Below are 19,421 nucleotides of genomic sequence, written 5' to 3'. Positions count from 1 at the left end.
CTTCTAATCCATAGTTAGTGATCGCCATAATTGGGAGCTATAAATACGCTATATTGACGGGAAGGAGAAAATTTTACTTCCTGAGTGAGCTAATTCAGAACTAGTGTTATTTCATCTGTCATCTTAAATTTAAGATGCCTAGTTACGTGACTAACAAAAACCTAGTATTTATATGAAGCTTGATAAAAATCAAAGTTTTGAAGACGGTATATGGGATCACGTTCGGTTGATTACCATTATGATCAGCAAATAACAGTAATTTACTGATGTCTTTCTTATCTTTATATTCAGATGTAGTTTTCAGGGCAACTAGAGAAAATTTATTAATTACTTTTATTATTTTTGATACTTTATACGTACGAAGATACATACTAGGAAGAGAGATCTAACTATTATATTCGAACAAATAAAAATAAATCGTGACGTGAAGACCCTAGAGATACGGCTTCTGATTGCTATTCAAATTTTTCCGTATTAGTAGCGATATAATCGAATAATCTTTCAAAGATTATTGTTTACCGATTTTAGGTAACAACTAGAAAACATTTTTTCGAACTCATCCTCAAACAAGTTTGCTATTGGTAACGAATACTGCTGTATCATGAATCAGGTACGGCGCTATGCATTTTGCTGACTTTGTATGCAATAAATTCTGTTGTCAAGTGCCCTTCCCCCAAAATTCTAAAATTTTATTGCTTGATGCTTCGCTGAATTTTACAATTTTGCTGTACCTAAATTCTGCCGTACCGGCAGTGTTCATGATTTCAAATCCCCCCCTCCCCGAGATTTACTGTGTTATCTGAAAAACAGCTCACAAGTTGCTAAAAATAGCTATAAAACTGGTTCCACAGCTTTTAGCAACGGCCTCCCGTTGTGCGTTGTGGAAACTCAGCTTTTGAAAGAAAAGGAAGGGGAATAATTTCTCCCTGACTACAGTATAGATCAGTTCCGTGACTTTGTTTGAGCTACTGCAAAATGTTCTGAAGTAAACTTTTTTTCTGTTTCGGCAACATTCATTTTGAGAATTCAACACCTGTTCATTAGCCCTTAGTAATTGACAGAAATGCTTTTAGAAAGTAGTGGGTTCATTGATACCAACAAAATGGTTGGTATCAATGAACTGGGGATACGTTAGTTTCAGTTGTTGAGTTCAAATGAACCTTTCAAATACCAAAATAGTCCCTTTGCATAATCGAAAGGATTTCATCTGAGAATAATTTTTCTACTTAAAAATGAGTTTTGCAGTACTTTTTAAATACTACTTGTATTTTTATTTTCGAAAATTTTCATAAATATTGTAATTAATTATTTCCAATTTTGATAACTCGCAGAAAAAACACAATTTTCAAGAAATTTTTTTATTATGGTTATTCAAACTTATACTAATATACAGCATCTTTTATATTCCTTATACATTTGACACTGCATGCTTCAACCTGCATGTAAGTTTCTCTTCCTTATTAACTCCTTACCCAGAGACGTCTCAATGAAAGCCAAATCATGCACAAAATTTACACCTGAAAAAAAAAAAAAAAAAATATGATAAAATATTTTTAACACCATATTCTCGAAAACAGAGTACATCACATACCCCCCCCCCAAAAAAAAAGAGAAATTACAAGAAATACAAATTTCTAACAGAAAAATGCATTTTCAAACAGCTGAAATTGTTTCACAAATTAATAATGCAGATAGCAAATGTAACATATGGCACTATTGCCACTCAGTGTAATCTCTGCATATCCTAAATTCTGCTGGCTGATGTCTTCGTAAGTTCTGAACATTTTTTTGCCTCTAAATTCTGCTGCTCAGTGCCCTCTGCTAAATTATAAAATTTTGCTATGCACTATTATCTAAATTCTAAATATTTTGACTACCACTGGTTGCACAGGCCCTGATCAAAGCAAAGAGGCAAGATGCTACCTGCTATTGATAAACTGCCTTATAAATACCACAGATCTAAATAAATATCAGTTTTATTTCCAAAACAGAATTATCTCACAGCTAAAGCATTGCCTTTGCAGAAAATCTTCTAAATGGAAATAGAATTGCATCCACATTACATGTGCAGAATCCCAATAATTCATTATAAACATAGTTCCAAACCATAGTTAGGCTTAGAACCCACAACAGTATTCTTCTTGGAAGTCTTCCTAAGGAAATGGTAGTATATTCAGGGAACATGTGGGCAAAATCATGACAGTATATCACAAGCCTAATTCTTGACCATACATACTAGAAAGATCACAGAAATTCCTCAGGGGAAGCTAGATTCATATAACAAAATTTCATGCAACATATGGCATATGGGAAAAAGCAAGGCACATTATAATCACTAGCAGAGTTTATACCCAAATGAGTCGCAGATGGTGCACTATGTGCTCACAGCTGATTATCACTAATGCAGATATATATCTACTAATATTTAGAAGATGATGTCAGATCAGAATTGCATGAGAAATAAATCAAAAATCATCAATCAGATGCAGGAAATTGGTTTCAATCTGAAACAGCAGATGGATAATTGAAAAGGTTAGTAGAATTACTTTTTTTGCAGAAGCAGTATCTTCACAGAGGATATCCTAAGAGAAAACTAATATACACATCACGCTTGATTTATACCATAGTACCACAACATAAGAATAAGTTAGACCCTTTATACTCCAGTCTTTCAACAGTAGTAGTGATTTTGAGATCTTCCTCACAGAAATGGCTGGCATTCATGTTACATAGGAGTAAAACCACAATACTTCACTGCAAGCGCAGTTTACAGCAATAAATGGAAAGAAAGGTCTTCAGAGATGTCACTGAGAAGCCAAATGGCTAAACGGCAAATTCAAGTTAAAATTTTCAATAATTAATGTTGGCCAGATTAATTTGGAATAATTCTGCCTTCATATGTTTATTCACCTCACCAAACTCTTTATTATTAAACAATATTTATAAAATATATGTAGTTTATAACAAAAATTCTACAAATTCAAATACAGAGATTTCAAAATACAATATTTGTACTGATACAATAAAGCTAAAAAATACTTATTCACACCCAGAAAACTCAAATATACAATTGTTATTCAGAAGAAATGCAGTAAACAAAAAAATAAACAAGAGACTTATAAAAGATAAATACAGTCAAAAGTCGTTAATTCGGACACCCATAATCTATAATCCAGACCTCAAAGCTAAAATCTTTCTGCACATGCGCCGCGTTGATGCATGCGCATAGGCGTTCACGCGTGCGCTCAAGACCTTTACGACTGCGCATATGCATCTGTGCCGTTGTATAAATGTCATAATTTCCAACTAACAACGCTTCGTAGTCAGACCTTGCTATGTCACAAAAACTAGTTTGGGCATTAAGCTTGAAGTTTTCAACTTTGTGCCGACTTGATATAAGAGTCGGCCAATCAGAGCATATACATGAAACTTATTGAGAGAGAAAGCTGTAGACACATACATGCATGCACAAATTTAGCTTCTCTAATTGGCTATGGCTTAGACCCTCTCTCGCAGGTGTGAATGGAACTCCCACATTTTATGCCTTATGATTATGCGTCTATGACATTTATACCATCATCTGAACAGAGCCTTAGGATGGCATACTAAGAAGATGCAATGTCTTGTGGGGATAAGCAATTTATACTCCTAAGCCTAAAAAAAAACTTGGGGGAAAAAAGATCACATGACTTAAATTTGTTGTCTAATTGCTCTAACTTGAGGCACATTACGAGAGGAAAGCAAAGGTAGTAATCAGAATTATTTAAAAAATTTTATCCTTATATTTTTCTTAAAAATTCTGTAAAATAATAAAATTTTTGGCTTTCCTCAAATAAATATATATGGAAAAAATAATAGCCACATAATCACAGATTTCATTTTGTTATATTTTATTAACAAAATTTAAATTATTAAAAATCTCTTTCATGAAGGGAACATAAAACATCATGAAAACAATGAAAAAGAAGCAATATTTAAAAAAGATTATTGATGAGGCTCCCATCAAAAGAATCGAACCCCAAAATATTTTCATTTGCTTCAGTGTCCCGTCTGAAAATTTCACTGATTTCAATGAATATATTTTTAAAAAAATCTTTTATTTTCAAGTTCTTTCATGCAAAACGTCCAAATTTGGTACAAATCAAATTCATCCCCCTCTTTTTGATAGCTACAATATTATATTTAACAGTTTTAATAGCTATCAGTATGTAAACAACATAATGTAACACCATAAAAGAAAAACATAAATGATGACATTTTAATTTTGGCATAGAGAAATACATATTTACCCCAAAAGAGAGCTTGTATTTCTACCTTCTACGTCAGAGTCAATAACTGAAATGTCCAGATCAGAACTGAGAAGAAAAGAACCATAATTAATTTAATTAAGATACAATAACACGCTGACCAAGTATTAATTTAGAAGTCAAGCAACAAAAATCAGCATCATATTTCGAAATACTCACTATTTGAAAATATAACGCTGATTTTGGTTGCTTGACTTCTAAATTAATACATAATTAGTTAACCATAATTAAGTAACTGTAAGAGTTTCAATATCATGCACAGCTAATATCTATTTTTGAAATAAACCAACTTACCTCAAGAAAGCCTGGTTTGTCTTAGGAACATTAGCTGTAACTTCTGGCGTAGAAAAGTCAAATTTTTCACTTCCAGACCTAAGAATGAAAGAAATAAACTGCTATAACATAATTAAAAAAAAAAACATGAATAAATGAATAACACATAACAAATTTAAGCATTAAGCTATGTATGACTACCACCCATCTCAGACAGTGCGACAGATATTGCTGTATACTGTTTCGCCATACCTTGTGTAGCTATTATATCATGCTGTATAACCGCAGTTTAGAAAAATTACAAAATGTGTTATTTATATCTATCTAAAATGGTACATTACTACATGATTTGCAAGAATAAATTAGAGGGTTCTGCGAATGAAATTCCTTCCAATTAAAAAATGTAGGAATAAAGAAAATGCAGGAATTGCAAATGCAGAAATGAAAAAGGGATTATATTTTTTGCACGGAATCCAGATGACATATTTTTCAACATTTTAGAAATTTCAATATTAATTTTAGGGGCCTAAAATATTAGGGCCCTAAAAGCAGAATATAGTTTTTAAATGTTCAGACAATCTTCCTATGAGAAGAATTCCTTTGAGAAGTAAACATCTGAACCACAATTAAAAAACATGTACAAGAACAGAGCTAAGGACTTCTGTTTGCAGAAAGTCTGTCACATAACATATGGAAAGTTTCTTATTGGTAGATTTTTTATCAGACAGATATTTGTTATATAGAGAAAGCATTCACTCCTTTTCTACTAGAGATAATTCAATTTGGACAACGGCAAAAAGGCTAAGCAAGCCTGAGCGTATTGGTCCCATTCTTGGCACTAGTATGGTTTACGCTCAAAATACACGGCAGATATTTTCTAATTACCTGCATCCCAATATCAATTCAATTCAGCTTTTGGTGGAATTTACCATTTGTGACATATTTTTCAAAAACTACACTTCACAACATGCATACATGACAAATACACAGAACCATAAATAAACAAGCAATAATATATATTTATATATAAATTTTACTAAATGATTATAAAATGTTCCAACGCTAAAAGAAGGTTTTAACATCTAAGTAAATGACATAATAAAAAAAAGCAAGTTGAACAGCGAGCACATGAATGAAATGTGCATACGCCTGTAAAAATATACCATAGGTAACTGACAAAGCATTTCGTAGCAAACATATGACTATAAAATTTCCAATAATAGAATGTAATGATGGTGAATTCAATTTAGATCGCAAGAACATGCTCATACTTTTGAAAAGATTCAATTATTTCAGCAATTCCTTGTGAATTGGAATTTACCCTTTCAATATTTCCCAACAATTTAGTGTGAATGGAGGAATAAATTGTTATAACAGAATTGAACAATTATTAGCATCCCCTCATACACACACACAAACATACACATACAAAAAAAAAAAAAAAAAAAAAAAAAAAAAACCTTACTTTGTAAAAAAAAATCATCCGGGCAATGATTCTTCTTTGACACAGATGCAGTTGTATCAATAATTTCTGACCTTCAATAAAAAAAAAAAATACGCATATTTTACTTCGGAATTAACTTACTACGAAATCATAAATACGAGGTAGTCGATATAAAGAATAAAATATTTCTCACCTTTCGAAAACATCCGCTTGTTCGGAATCTTCCACATCTCGGGAATTTAATTTCATATTTTTTTCTTGAGCTTGACGCTTTCGCTGAATTCTGGATCTCTTATTAACACCAGGATGTTTTTTCGGTCGTCCTTGATATTTTCGCATATTTTTGCTGACCACAGTACAAATAAATGTAAACAAACCGAGTGCGGAATAGCAATGCAATAGGGTTGCCGTAAACGTCATTCCGCTGACAGCTGACACTGTTTAGTGAAAACTGTGTATAAAGGAATATATGAAACGCTTCTAAATATTATTTAGAAAAAAATATGATTTATAACTGATATCAAAATCAATTACTTCGTGAATTTTTGCAGAAATAAGATTAAAATGCTAAATTTTAACTCGTAGCGCCATCTATTGATGGCTTTCCAAACTACACATTAAAATTACGTATTTCAAACTAATTTTTTTAAAATATAATATTTAAGTAAATTTCATTCCAAACCTGATTCTAACATTTTGATTCCAAAATTGACCTATTGCTTTATATTTCTGCCAAATTTCACGCAACATAGTTTCTTAATTAGCGATTCTGCGTGTAAACAAATTTTTAGTATTGTAATGCTGCTGTAGTAGACCACCTTAATCAAAAATTCGTTAAATTTTTATAAAACATAAAATAATACACTTATAAAAAGAGCCTGAGGCAATTTATTACAATTAATTAAATTGTTTAATTTCCTTAATGAGTTTGATCTTTTAATTTCTATTTAACTACTTTTGTTAAACTCCAATTTACAATATAAAATTAGTTAAATTTTTACAAAATATAAAATAATTACACTGATCGCTTTAAAACAATGATTTTTAATAAAAAATGTGTTACATTTTTTTAAAATATAAAATAGACAATAAAAATATGATAAATGCCAAATTCAGGCTTTCAAGTGCCCATGTTTGGGTGGAGGAATATATTATCCAAAATTTAATGATTATAAGCAACATTGTTTTTCCTCAATGCGAAAATATACATACGTTCATGCAAATTCTCATTTTGTTTCTTTAAATACAATACAGGGCTATAATATTTGGTGGCAACAATTTCAAAAGTGACTCGGACATTTAAAGTGATTTGACACTTTAAATGTCCGAATAATGCCGTTTTGAAACTAATAGCCCTTCTGGGCTAATTCCCATTTGGGCTTTAGAAAAAAATTATAAAATTAAAAACATTAAAATAAAAGCTGAAAGATTTTAAATTTTATATTACACCCAAAGGGAATTCTTTTAATGTTTTGTGTGTTACCTTTATTTCTTTAATACCCTGTTCTTCGCACTTAAACCATGTAATATTCAAGTAAACAGTAATATAAAAAAAATTTTAAAATGCCTATCTTCAAAATTTCCGATAGCCTCGTTAGAGATAAAGAGATTTTTTTCCCATACAGCATTACCATTGCTCCCTTTGAAATAATTTAGTTTGTTAAATCAAAAAACAGTTTACAAAAAGCATTATTTATAGATATGTAAAAATAATCAAAGATGATGAAGCAAATACAAGGCGTGACACACAAAAAAAATGCAACTAGGTGTGAAATAATTTAGTTTGTTAAATCAAAAAACAGTTTACAAAAAGCATTATTTATAGATATGTAAAAATAATCAAAGATGATGAAGCAAATACAAGGCGTGACACAAAAAAATGCAACTAGGTGTGTAGCTTGAAAAAAAGTGGAGTTGGCAACAACTATTTTGGTGAAGTCATCCCACACACCTCCTCTATCCATGTGGCCAGTATCAACTTAACCGACCACACCAGTAGGGAGTACTGCATCATTTGCAACTGCATTCTGCTGTAAAAAAATGTCTAATGTAAAAAACCAAACAGTGAATCAACATCACATTTCTTGTGAAACTTAAGAAATCAGCCACAGAAACATTTCAAATGTTAACAGGCTTATGGACACGAAACTTTGTCTCACGCACATGTGTTTGAATGGCATAAGTCGTTTTCAAAGGGAAGAGACAAGGCATGCATGTCAAAATCAAAATTCATGGCAATGTTAACTGTCTTCTTTGATATTAATGGAATTGTAATGATTCAGTGGGTTACAAGTGGTCAGACTGTTAATCAACACTACGACACTGAAGCACTAAAAAGACTTTGTCGAAAAATTAGGGAAAAAAGGCCACGGTTGTGGAATGATGAATGGTTGTTGCACCAGGACAATGCACCGGCTCACATGGCCCTATCTGTCAAGCAGTTTCTGATTAGCAAAACATTACTGTGATGGGGCATCCTCCTTATTCACCTGACATGGTGTCATGCGACAGTTTTTTTAATTTCCTAAAGTTAAATCTTGCTTAAAGGGAAGCCACTTTACCTCAGTTAAAGAGGTTCGGGCAAAAACAGAGAACCTCCTGAAGGACCTGCCAAAAATCTCGCTCCAGAACTGTTATCGGCAATGGCAGCACCGAATGCAGATGTGTGTGAATGCTGAAGGGGACTCCCTTAAAGGTGCACAGAAGAACTGATACTGTTAAGTACAATGATTTATTTTACCAGTCTCATTTTTTTCGTTCCGCACCTTGTATACTGACTCATCTCTATTGAAGAAGCTTTCCTCAGCTTTTGTCACATCACAGATCAATCATCTAAAGGTATTTCTTTATACCCATGTAATATTTTGCAAGTAAATGAAATTCATTTTTCAAAATTTTTTTTGAAAATTTTTACTTATTTGGAGGGGACGAAGAGCAAATAAACAGGTGCTCTTAGAAATTCCTGCATTGAAAAATTATAAGAGCATTAATGAAAAAAGACATTGTATTTTGACAGATTCTTATGGTTTTATTAATCTCTATAGCTTTAATTCTTTCTCTTTCTATATATATAGAAAGAATTAAACAGAGAATCTAGTCTAATGCTCATGATGCTTACTTATTTTTTTAATTTTATTTAATTTGACTATGGCAAAGCACTTGAAGGCCACCTGCCTAAGGGTAGGGATTTCTTCGTGGAGAAATTTCTGAGGGAAACTGTCTTATATACACGTTGCACGTGGAGGAAACAAAGAAAATGCCTACGCAGTGAGCTCGTTTGCCTTAACTTGAATTCTCAGTGTACAGAGACTTTATTGCTCGTTCACTGATGGGCCAACGCTCTTGATGCGTTTTATTGAATATAAGTTTTGTATGTGCAGTCGGAAAATTGAAAATATTTTTTGTCAAAATATTATAGTTAAATAGAGGCAATTTTCTATCAGTATTACTTTCGGTGTAATTACCTAATGCAGAAACATAAAAGTTTTATAAATATTTATAATTTGGTTTTTGATATAATGAATTAAGATTACCCAGTATTCTATACATTCTCAAATTTCATTTTTCAGTATAATAATATGCAGTTATTTTTAAAGGGTGTAAATGGTTAAAGTTTTGAAATATGAAAAGAAAAAAATATGTTTGCACTCAAAAAAATGCAAATGCTAACAAATTTTAAAATAAAATTGTGCAGAACTGATCATGATTAGATTCATCTTCTTTCAGTTAGGTTTTTCTCAAAAATATTTATGTGTTCAAGAATATACATGCTCAAAGTGTGAATATTAGAAATTATATAAAGCATACACGGAAGTAAAAGTAAGCTTTCGAACAGAAATTCAACTAATTTCAACGAATATCCCGGATAATATGATCACAATCTATCTGAATATTTATAAGAAAGTGTTGGCTACAGGTTTGCTTCCTATAGGCTCATATTTATTTATTATTACGTACATGTGTGACTGCTATTTTTTTATACAGAGAATGTTTCCCCATCTAGGGTTTACAACAAAAAAAAATTAAAGATTTTAATTTCCGTAAAACAAAATACAAAACAGATATTCTAAGGCAAAACAGATGTGTAAAACCTTTTTATTCACCAAAATGCACAATATATTTCTACTTCAACTAAAAGGAACAAAATTAAGTTTTGTTCGTGTGGCTGGCTGGTTCAGTTAGAAATAAATATATAAACTTTTTTTCCTTCTTTCCTCTAAGATACTAAAATTCATTCTTTTTTTTTTTTTACAAAACAAAAAGCATAATTTATTCATTTTCAATAAAAAATAGTTTATACTATTTGGATATTACAGAACATAGGAGAGATACTTATTGCAAACATACCAGGGCTGCCATCGTGAAGGGCTTTTTAATGAAAACTGACTTTGCACAAAACACCTATGATGCAGTCATCCCATTCACCTATGTTCGAACCTAAATCAAACTATCGGCAAGTGTTTTATCATTCGGCTATTAGCAAGGTTCTACGAAACCAATTCAAAAATGTTATTCGCATACAGTACTAAACTCTACACTCACAATAAGAGAATTCTAGTCTTACTATATTTCTTGTGCTCTGTAGTTAGCTAATTTTAATGCAATTAGCAGGTAATATCGATATTGGAAAAATTTAAGTGTAAACTGCACTTTCGAATTTTCTTTCGCATCGTTCTAAATTTTACAGCGTGAGCCAAGTTATATGAACAGATAATAGTTATACATGTGGAGGGCGTACTGATTTTCCTGGACAGCAAATAAAAGGTCTTTTTCTCATCAAAGGTGCCATATATAATACATAGAATGACAATGCACATTGCCTTTCATTCTTATCGTCCCTTCCCTAATTTTCAACGTATATCCTGTTCTTTATTCTAGTCGTTTTACATTACCGTTTCTTTTCAACATGCACCCTATTTGAAAATACTTGATCTGTTTTTAGAAATAGAGCTAAACTTTTCTCAGTATCGTAAGAGAAAGATGTTCAACTGAATGTAAGAACGCATTTTGTAGGAAAATCTTCTGCAAAATGCTTCAATTTTATAATAAATATGTGAGTAATATATACAAAATTTAAAAACGGATTTTATACATATATATTTACAAATTCATTTTTCATAGTTTTTTTTTTACCCCAAAGGGGCGCTAGAACAGATGGGCTACTAGTGTCAAAACGGCATTTTATAGCGTTTCACTATAAACGAATCAACTTTTAAATTGTTGCCACCAAATATTATCATCCTGTATTATATTTAAAAAAATTAAATTATTAATAATCTTCATTAATATTTGTCTTGCATTATTCCAAAATACTGTACCTAAAGCCATCATATTAAGAATAACATAATCCTCCACTCAAATATGCATACTGGAATCTGGAAGTTCGAATTTGTTTTATTATCTCTTTCATATTTTGTAAATCTTTGACGAATTTTTGATTAGGAAACTCAACAGTTTCAAAGCGAGCAGTGGTAACACTGTAATGAACAAAATATTTTTATCTCCAGTGTGCGAGACTGTTTATCAGAAATTCTAAAGATATGCTGTTTTGAAATATTTTATGATATTGCTATTGAATTGGAATTTATGTGCTTTAATTGCGAAGAACATATAAAGTACAGTCAAAAGTCTTTAATACGGACTCGTCGGGACTTCGGCTATTCCGGATTATAGATCATCAGTTTAAATCTGGTAAGATGGCATGCAGAAATTATAAAATTAAAAATATGAAACCGTAATTTATAAAATAATGAGCAATTATGATCTAAAGGGTATCAAAATTTGCAAAAAAAGAAGCTTAATATTTATTTGTTTACTTTATTAAACATTTCTTTCAATGTAAGTTGTTTAAGTTCCTTCGTTTTATGTGATAATACTTTCTCTTTAATTCTATAAACAGATATAATTTTTTGTTCACTTAAAAAGTTCCAATGTTCAAGTCCCGTTAATTGCTGTGCCGAGAATACCGACTAACTTGTCAATCGAAATTTTTTCGTTTTCACTAACCTCTCTGTCACATTCTTCATGTCTTTATCCATTTTTTGCAGCAATTCCACTTTTTGTTTGATGGACATCGAAACATACTTTCGTTTTGTACCATCCTTTGGGAGCTCCAGAATCAAAAATTCTATTTGACATAATCGAAAGTTCAAGTTTACTCTTATAGTATTGCTCTTACAGTCTGCAAAAAATAATAAGCCGGATCCAATTCGAAAATTAAGGAACAACGCAATCATCAACATTAACTGAAATAGATAACTGAAATAGCTCTCGAAACATGTATGTGTCTGTAAATGAAACAAATTGCCCATTTGGACCTAATATAAAATCTGTTTAAATTTTTTATTTATTTTTTGGGGGTATTAAACCCAGTTTTACATAACTTTTCAACCAAATATTTTGCGCTAGCATTATTTTCTTATTTTTTATAAAACATCTTAGAAAAGTATTTAAAATAAGAGGATCTTATATCAAATTAAAGAAAGTGCGTAACTGTCATAAGAAAAACTGAAGCAAGGAGGATAAAAAGTTTCACAGGTCGTATTTTTCCACTAATCTAATTAGCTTATTATAAGATAAAGACTTATTATTTTTTTGCAATGATAATAATAATAAAATAATGGGAATAAAGATGCCTGCAGATTTCTCTATGTAGAGTAATATTTTTATATTAAAATTAATTTAATAATCTTTAATTTTAATAAAACAGACTTATATTTGCATATTTCATAAAAAGCATGTGCATATTTGTATCCTATAAAATAATTTGTTAAAATTCTACAGGGTATTTGAATGGGCTCCAGACACACTTATTTCATAAAATAACAAGCAACTATTTATATTATATACAGTCAAAAGTCATTAATTCGGACACCCATAATCCGGAATGATCTATAATCCGGACCTCAAAGCTAAAAACTTTCTGCGCATGCGCCGCGTTGCCACATGCGCATAGGCGTTTACGCGTGCGCGTAAGACCTCTTACGACTGCGCATTTGCGTGTGCGCAAGCGCAGAATACGTTTTCGCATGCACGTTTTATCTATAACAGACGGTATAAGCTAAAATTATCTAATTATCTATTTCAGTTAATATTGATGATTACGTTGTTCCTTAATTTTCGAATTGGATCCGGCTTATTATTTTTTGCAGACTGTAAGAGCAATACTATAAAAGTAAACTTGAACTTTCGATTACGTCAAATAGAATTTCCGATTCTGGAGCTCCCAAAGGATCGTACAAAACGAAAGTATGTTTCGATGTCCATCAAACAAAAAGTGGAATTGCTGCAAAAAATGGATAAAGACATGAAGAATGTGACAGAGAGGTTAGTGAAAACGAAAAAATTTCGATTGACTAGTTAGTCGGTATTCTCGTCACAGCAATTAACGGGACTTGAACAGCGGAACTTTGTAACTGAACAAAAAATTATGTCTGTTTATAGAATTAAAGAGAAAGTATTATCACATAAAACGAAGCAACTTAAACAACTTACATTGAAAGAAATGTTTAATAAAATAAACAAATAAATATTAAGCTTTTTCTTTTTGTAAATTTTGATACCCTTTAGATCATAATTGTTCTTTATCTCATAAATTACGGTTTCATATTTTTAATTTTAGAATTTCTGCATGCCATCTTACGCGATTTAAACTGATGATCTATAATCCGGAAAAATCGATAATCCGGAATGCCGAAGTCCCGACGAGTCCGGATTAACGACTTTTGACTGTACAACAATGCCTTTAATACGTCAAGTCACCAAATGCACATGATATATATATATATATATTCTCCTCTTTCGAGCTTTTATAAAAGGAGAGTTATATAAACCATTTAGTAGGAATGAAACTTTTTACAGCTCTCAGCTGATATTATGATGATGCATTACAGTCAAAAGTCGTTAATTCGGACACCCATAATCCGGAATGATCTATAATCCGGACCTCAAAGCTAAAAACTTTCTGCGCATGGGCCGAGTTGGCACATGCGCACAGGTGTTTTACGTGTGCGCGTAAGACTTTGACTACTGCACATATGCGTGTGCGCAAGTGCAGAATACGTTTTCACCTGCGCGTTTAATGTATAACGGACGGTGTAAGCTAAAATTATCTAATTATCTATTTCAGTTAATGTTAATGATTGCGTTGTTTCTTAATCTTCGAATTGGATCCCGCTTATTATTTTTTGCAGACTGTAAGAGCAATTTTATAAAAGTAAACTTGAACTTTCGATTATGTCAAATAGAATTTCCGATGCTGGAACTTCCAAAGGATCTACAAAACGAAAGTATGTTTCGATGTCCAACAAACAAAAAGTGGAATTGCTGCAAAAAATGGATAAAGACATGAAGAATGTGACAGAGAGGTTAGTGAAAACGAAAAAATTTCGATTGACAAATTAGTCGGTATTCTCGACACAGCAATTATAGGGCTTGAACAGCGGAACTTTGTAACTAAACAAGAAACTATGTCTGTTTAATAGAATTAAATAGAAAGTATTATCACATGAAATGAAGCAACTTAAACAACTTACATTGAAAGAAATGTTTAATAAAGTAAACAAATAAATATTAAGCTTTTTTTTTTTTGGTAAATTTTTATACCCTTGAGATCATAATTGTTCTTTATTTCATAAATTGCGGTTTCATATTTTTAATTTTAGAATTTCTGCATGCCATCTTACGAGATTTAAACTGATGATCTATAATCCGGAAAAATCGATAATCCGGAAACGCCGAAGTCCCGACGAGTCCGGATTAATGACTTTTGACTGTATAATGTTGTGCTGCCATTATTTACTTTCTTATACAACTGAATGAATTTTAAAATATTTAGTCATCTTCTTGAATTTATTTCATAGCTCTAAAATTATTTTCGATTATATTTTGGCAAAATAAATAGTTTGTTTTGATAAGGAAAATTTATATCTCAAATGATTTTATCATTTCTCTTTTAGAATAATGGCTGTTTATCCGGGAACATCTTAAAAAGAGTACACGCGGTTATGATTTTAATGTAAGAAATTAAATGAATAAGATTAGGCTTTCAATTATGGACTATTCCGTTTTTGAATGCATGAGAGACGTGTGAAATAAGTGCTTGCAAAGTGATTGTGCGATAAAATGCCACTGAATGTGTTGTTCCTTACCTTGCTAAAGAAAATTTAGAGAAATAAGACTGTTCTTAGCACTTATAAAAGATGCTGAAACGATCTAAAATTGCATTTAAAAACTTAAAAATGCAACTTCTGTGTAGTTAGTGCTTGAAAGTAATATTTGAAATCTCTTCTGAAAAATTTTGGTTAAAAATATATATCAGTTAATTTGCATCAGACGAGTATGGATTTCTCATTCTAATAGCACACCGAAAAACATATTATTCAATGACATATTTATTTCTTTTGCAGAACGAAAAGAAATTTTCTTCATACACTTGTAATAAAATGAGTCAAAAACTGTTGTTTGCGGAAGCCTACTTTATTTTTATTTATCTATTTATTATAAATTAGAAACCATGGTTCTGCCCAGAATATTGTAATGTACACATGCTTCAAAAAAATTGCACGACTAACCAATTTTTTCACTGTTCTGTTTCACTGAAAAAATTTTTTAGTCCTGGAATGTTTTTGAAGCATGTGTACATTACAACTATCATGAATCTACTACCAAAATGCACTTTAATTAACGATAATTGCATATTAATTTAGTGAATAGTATGTCTTTTTGTTACTCTATAAAGGAATATTGAAATAAAATATGAAAATATATTAAAACACAAAGTAAATGGTAACAAATGACCCAGATATAAAAGAATTTTGTTTTTTTATAATACTTATTTCATCAATTATTTTTTATGGTTAATCTTTGAATTATGGTAACTTGGCGATTTTTTGGCAAAAATTTGGTGACCAACCCTGCTACAGCAACCTGCTAGTTTTTGTTTGATGACATTTTGTTTTCATGAAGTAAAGCCATGTTTTTTTTTTTTTTTTTACTCAATATTTTTTCCCAACAATCTGCTAGCCGAATTACGCTTACGCTAGAACTTTTATGGAGCAAAAGTGCTTAATCATGATGAAGATTAGGTGTGAAATTGGGAGAAAGTGCAGAATCGCAAACTGCTTGCCGCGTTTTTAAGAATTGCACATACACGGTATCCATGTACACGTCGACCTATTTTCACTTAAAAAAACATCCTATAATTGCAAAAAAATGGCATTGCGCACACTCTTGACTTTATCCATGTACACTGCTGAAGTCCTAGCTAGTAACCTTTATTGTCTTATCAAAATGTTACCAAACTACCTGTTACCATATTCGAAAAATTAGCCCTTTTTTATTTCTCCCCAAATTGATTTCTTTCTCAATGTACTTTTGCTCCGAAAGTTAATACCAAATCGTACGTTGGGTATCATTGACAGTGACAAGAATAATATTACCACATTTGTATTAATTACGGGAATATGAGCCAGTTCCGCTTAGAAAGTCCTCAGTTGAAGCTTTACTGCTCTTAGGCACAGAGCCAAGAGTATTAATTACGAGATTAACATCACTGGAAATGTAAATCACAAGAGTAAGCATTGATTGTTACTCAAACATTCAAGAGAACTTAATTCAAAACAGCTAAAGAAAGCTAATCCGTGAATTCGCTACAGTCAACAAGAGCAGTTTACTAAACAAACTAACTAAAATCACACGAACTGAGAGATTTTCCTCCTTTTATAAGATTTCAAATCGCGTGCGAGAATTTTTTGGAACTTCTCGGAATCAAAAAGAAATATTTATTTATTAAATGTTAAATGCACGTGCTCTTGTATTTTTAATTTTTCGGCTTAGCTTTAATTTAATATTCGTCACGTGCTGCACTGCACAGGGAATAAAACAATTTAATTCATAATTCAACTAACATTAGCTATTTAAATACCAAATCCTTAACAATATTATGATAATTATCTCAAAAGAGGATACGTCCACCAACAGCCAAGCAGCAAAATTGCTGAACACTGGTATTTCGGTTTGAATCCCAGATAACGGGCTGGCTGCATGGATGTTTTCATGATTTTTCTATTGTGTAACATGTATATAGAAGCCATTTTCTATTACACAGTTCTGCATGAAGACATCCCTCTTTTGGAAAATAGCCTTCGAACACTTTTTCAAGTAAACCAAACCAAAGAGAAATATTTCAAACGAAGCATAGATATTAAATTTTAAATAGTTCTATTTTGTTCTTAGGCTGTGAAATTATTTGAGTGGACAAGAAGGAAGGACGCCATAAAAACTGCACATAAAATGTTAATAAGATATGAAAACTGATTTCAAGAAATACATGCATATATTGGTCTTTTTAGTAAAACCACAATCATAAGTATTAACTAATGAATTTTTAAATAAATGGTAATCAGTACCTAATTTAACATAGCTCATCAGTCCTTAGTCATAAATAACATCCACTAGCGGCAGAGGAGTAACATCACTGAACACTAGTAGTTTGATCTGGAATTGAGTTTTCCCACTTGTAACATGAATACGAGCCAGTTTTCTTCAAAAACTCTTCCAAGAAGGCATCTCTTCCCATACAGAGACAACCCTCCTTTGTTTTAATTAACCTTAGTCGTAAATAAATTGTTTTATTATCCAAAGTCCTCCATGAAAGTTAAAGTTGTCTATCTTTATCTGAGCATCTAATTGTGTCATTTCAAATCTTGATATAGACAAATAATCGGAAATTCTTATTTCCTTTTTCGAAATTTTTTGCATCCAGAATTGTATGTCCCAACCGTGTCGAAATTTAGAAATAAACACATATTCATAACAGTAAAGTATTCATAATCAAATATCGTTCAGACCTTTTTTTTTTTTTCGATAACACATTCAGTAAAACGAAAGTATTTTGCTTAGGGTAAAAAATGCATCATACGATTTCATGTACTTTCAGTACTTTATTTTATCAACACCAAAAAGCAATTTAAATCAAATATGATATCATTTGCGAATGATTTTCATATCATGCCAAAGAAGGTTCTCAATTAGTTTGTTTTAGATGAGAAATCAGAAGAGTAAAGCAAATTTTTCTTTAAGGAAACGCACCTTGTCTTCATATTTTAATAATAAAATGTCCATACTTCACATTCACACAACTAAATGAATTTCGATACAAACATATAAATGGCACATTAGTTTGAAATGGAATTACAAGATTTGAACTCTTTCAAAAATCTCATTTTTATTTCAGAACAATTGTTCAAAATATATATTGAAGTAACTCTTTTTGTGAACTGTTATAATAATTTTAAAAAAAGCAGTACTTTTATCAATGCGCACAGCTAAACCAAAAATTATATAAAATTTCTCTGTTTTTACAGTCATTGTAAGATACCTATTTAAGTATTTATTCTATGGTAAAAAATTATTTGTAAATTAGGTGATGCTGAATTCTTTAAAAGTTATTCATGGGTTCCGTGCAAATTAAATTTACTTTTGCAGAAGAAATTTTGTTTCGTAAATTTTTCACATACAGAAAGTTTTGTGTTGAAGGCTTTCCAGTATTTTCCAGTTTCAGCACGAAAATCGCCCTTAGGTCGGCAGATGGTACAGCTGGATTTGATGTTTTTATTTATGATCCTCCCATTGTAATGTCTTCCTCTAAGGATTCCCCACTACCAATTAAGCATGACAGGAGGTCGGAGGGAACGACAGTACAGAATATTTCATCGTCGATTTTGAGGCTGAAAATGTAAGGCAGAAAAAATCGTTTGAAATGCTTTTGGATTCATCAAAAGCTGGCAAAATAATTCGTGTCCGACGATTTGGAAAGCCATCTTTCAATACGAAACAATCCGTCTGTAACGCTGAGAGGGTTAAACCTACTAAGATGGCATGTAGAAATTATAAAATAAAAAATATGAAATCGTAGCTGAGGTATGGGTTTTTCATAGTTTTCACCATGTATAATGTGAATACGATCCAGTTTCTACTAGAAAATCCTCCACTAAAGTACCCCAACTTAGGCAGACAAACCTAAGATGCTTTTACCATAATCAAATAGCCTAAACCAGGGATTCTCAAACTTTTCAAATTGTGTACTACATAAATATGAAGAAACAAAAATATATGTACCACCATAAAAGCATTGCCATTAAAAATCAATACATCCTAAATGGTGTGTATATAATCAAAGAATAAAACCCTTTAAATTTATGTTATTTATTTATATTTGTAAGTGAAACTTTTACATTACAATAAAATATAAATAAGTATACTACGAGTGTATATAATATATAACAATAGTAGTAAATAGTGAGTAATAACGCATCTATCAAGCAAATAATATAGTTGTACAAAACAAAGAAGACACCTGAGTCACAAGGCCATTATTGACAAGACACAAAAAAATA

At 31.2% G+C, this 19,421-nt stretch overlaps 1 protein-coding gene and 1 long non-coding RNA gene across 3 annotated transcripts in view; one reads left to right on the top strand and one right to left on the bottom strand.

Moving 5' to 3' along the window:
• The window catches only part of LOC146995601 (uncharacterized), a 214,508-nt gene that overhangs the window by 55,449 nt on the left and 139,638 nt on the right, over window positions 1–19,421 (top strand). The gene's annotated exons all lie outside the window — the stretch shown is intronic.
• Window positions 1,343–7,198, bottom strand: LOC146995602 (uncharacterized). 2 transcript variants are annotated; one of them, XR_015043180.1, is made up of 5 exons: window positions 6,218–7,010; window positions 6,046–6,116; window positions 4,602–4,679; window positions 4,290–4,355; window positions 1,343–1,517 (listed from the first exon to the last, which is right to left on the bottom strand). XR_015043180.1 is itself a non-coding variant. In XM_085824492.1 (4 exons), exons 1-3 carry the CDS (start codon window positions 6,442–6,444, stop codon window positions 4,603–4,605), a joined length of 375 nt encoding a protein of 124 aa, XP_085680618.1. In that variant the 5' UTR covers window positions 6,445–7,198; the 3' UTR covers window positions 1,343–1,517; window position 4,602. The 2 variants fall into 2 exon arrangements, 1 of the variants encoding a protein (XP_085680618.1); XM_085824492.1 differs by lacking the exon at window positions 4,290–4,355 and having other exon boundaries at window positions 6,218–7,198.

This window comes from Stegodyphus dumicola, chromosome 9 (genome assembly GCF_044657685.1).
Source record: "Stegodyphus dumicola isolate Sdum_Otavi_A_Nest chromosome 9, ASM4465768v1".
In the NCBI taxonomy this organism is placed as follows: Eukaryota; Metazoa; Arthropoda; class Arachnida; order Araneae; family Eresidae; genus Stegodyphus; species Stegodyphus dumicola.
The sequence above is the reverse complement of the archived record's forward strand: the minus strand, read 5'-3'. Positions and strand labels throughout refer to the sequence as shown.

What these genes read in the sequence shown, in the direction of transcription:
- LOC146995602 (XM_085824492.1), bottom strand. Translation starts at nt 6,444, where the DNA reads ATGACGTTTACGGCAACCCTATTGCATTGCTATTCCGCACTCGGTTTG. An exon ending in CAAGCGGATGTTTTCGAAAG is followed by an intron (nt 6,117 to 6,217) that starts GTGAGAAATATT and finishes TTTTTATTGAAG; the next exon opens with GTCAGAAATTATTGATACAA. An exon ending in GGATGATTTTTTTTTACAAA is followed by an intron (nt 4,680 to 6,045) that starts GTAAGGTTTTTT and finishes TTTCATTCTTAG; the next exon opens with GTCTGGAAGTGAAAAATTTG.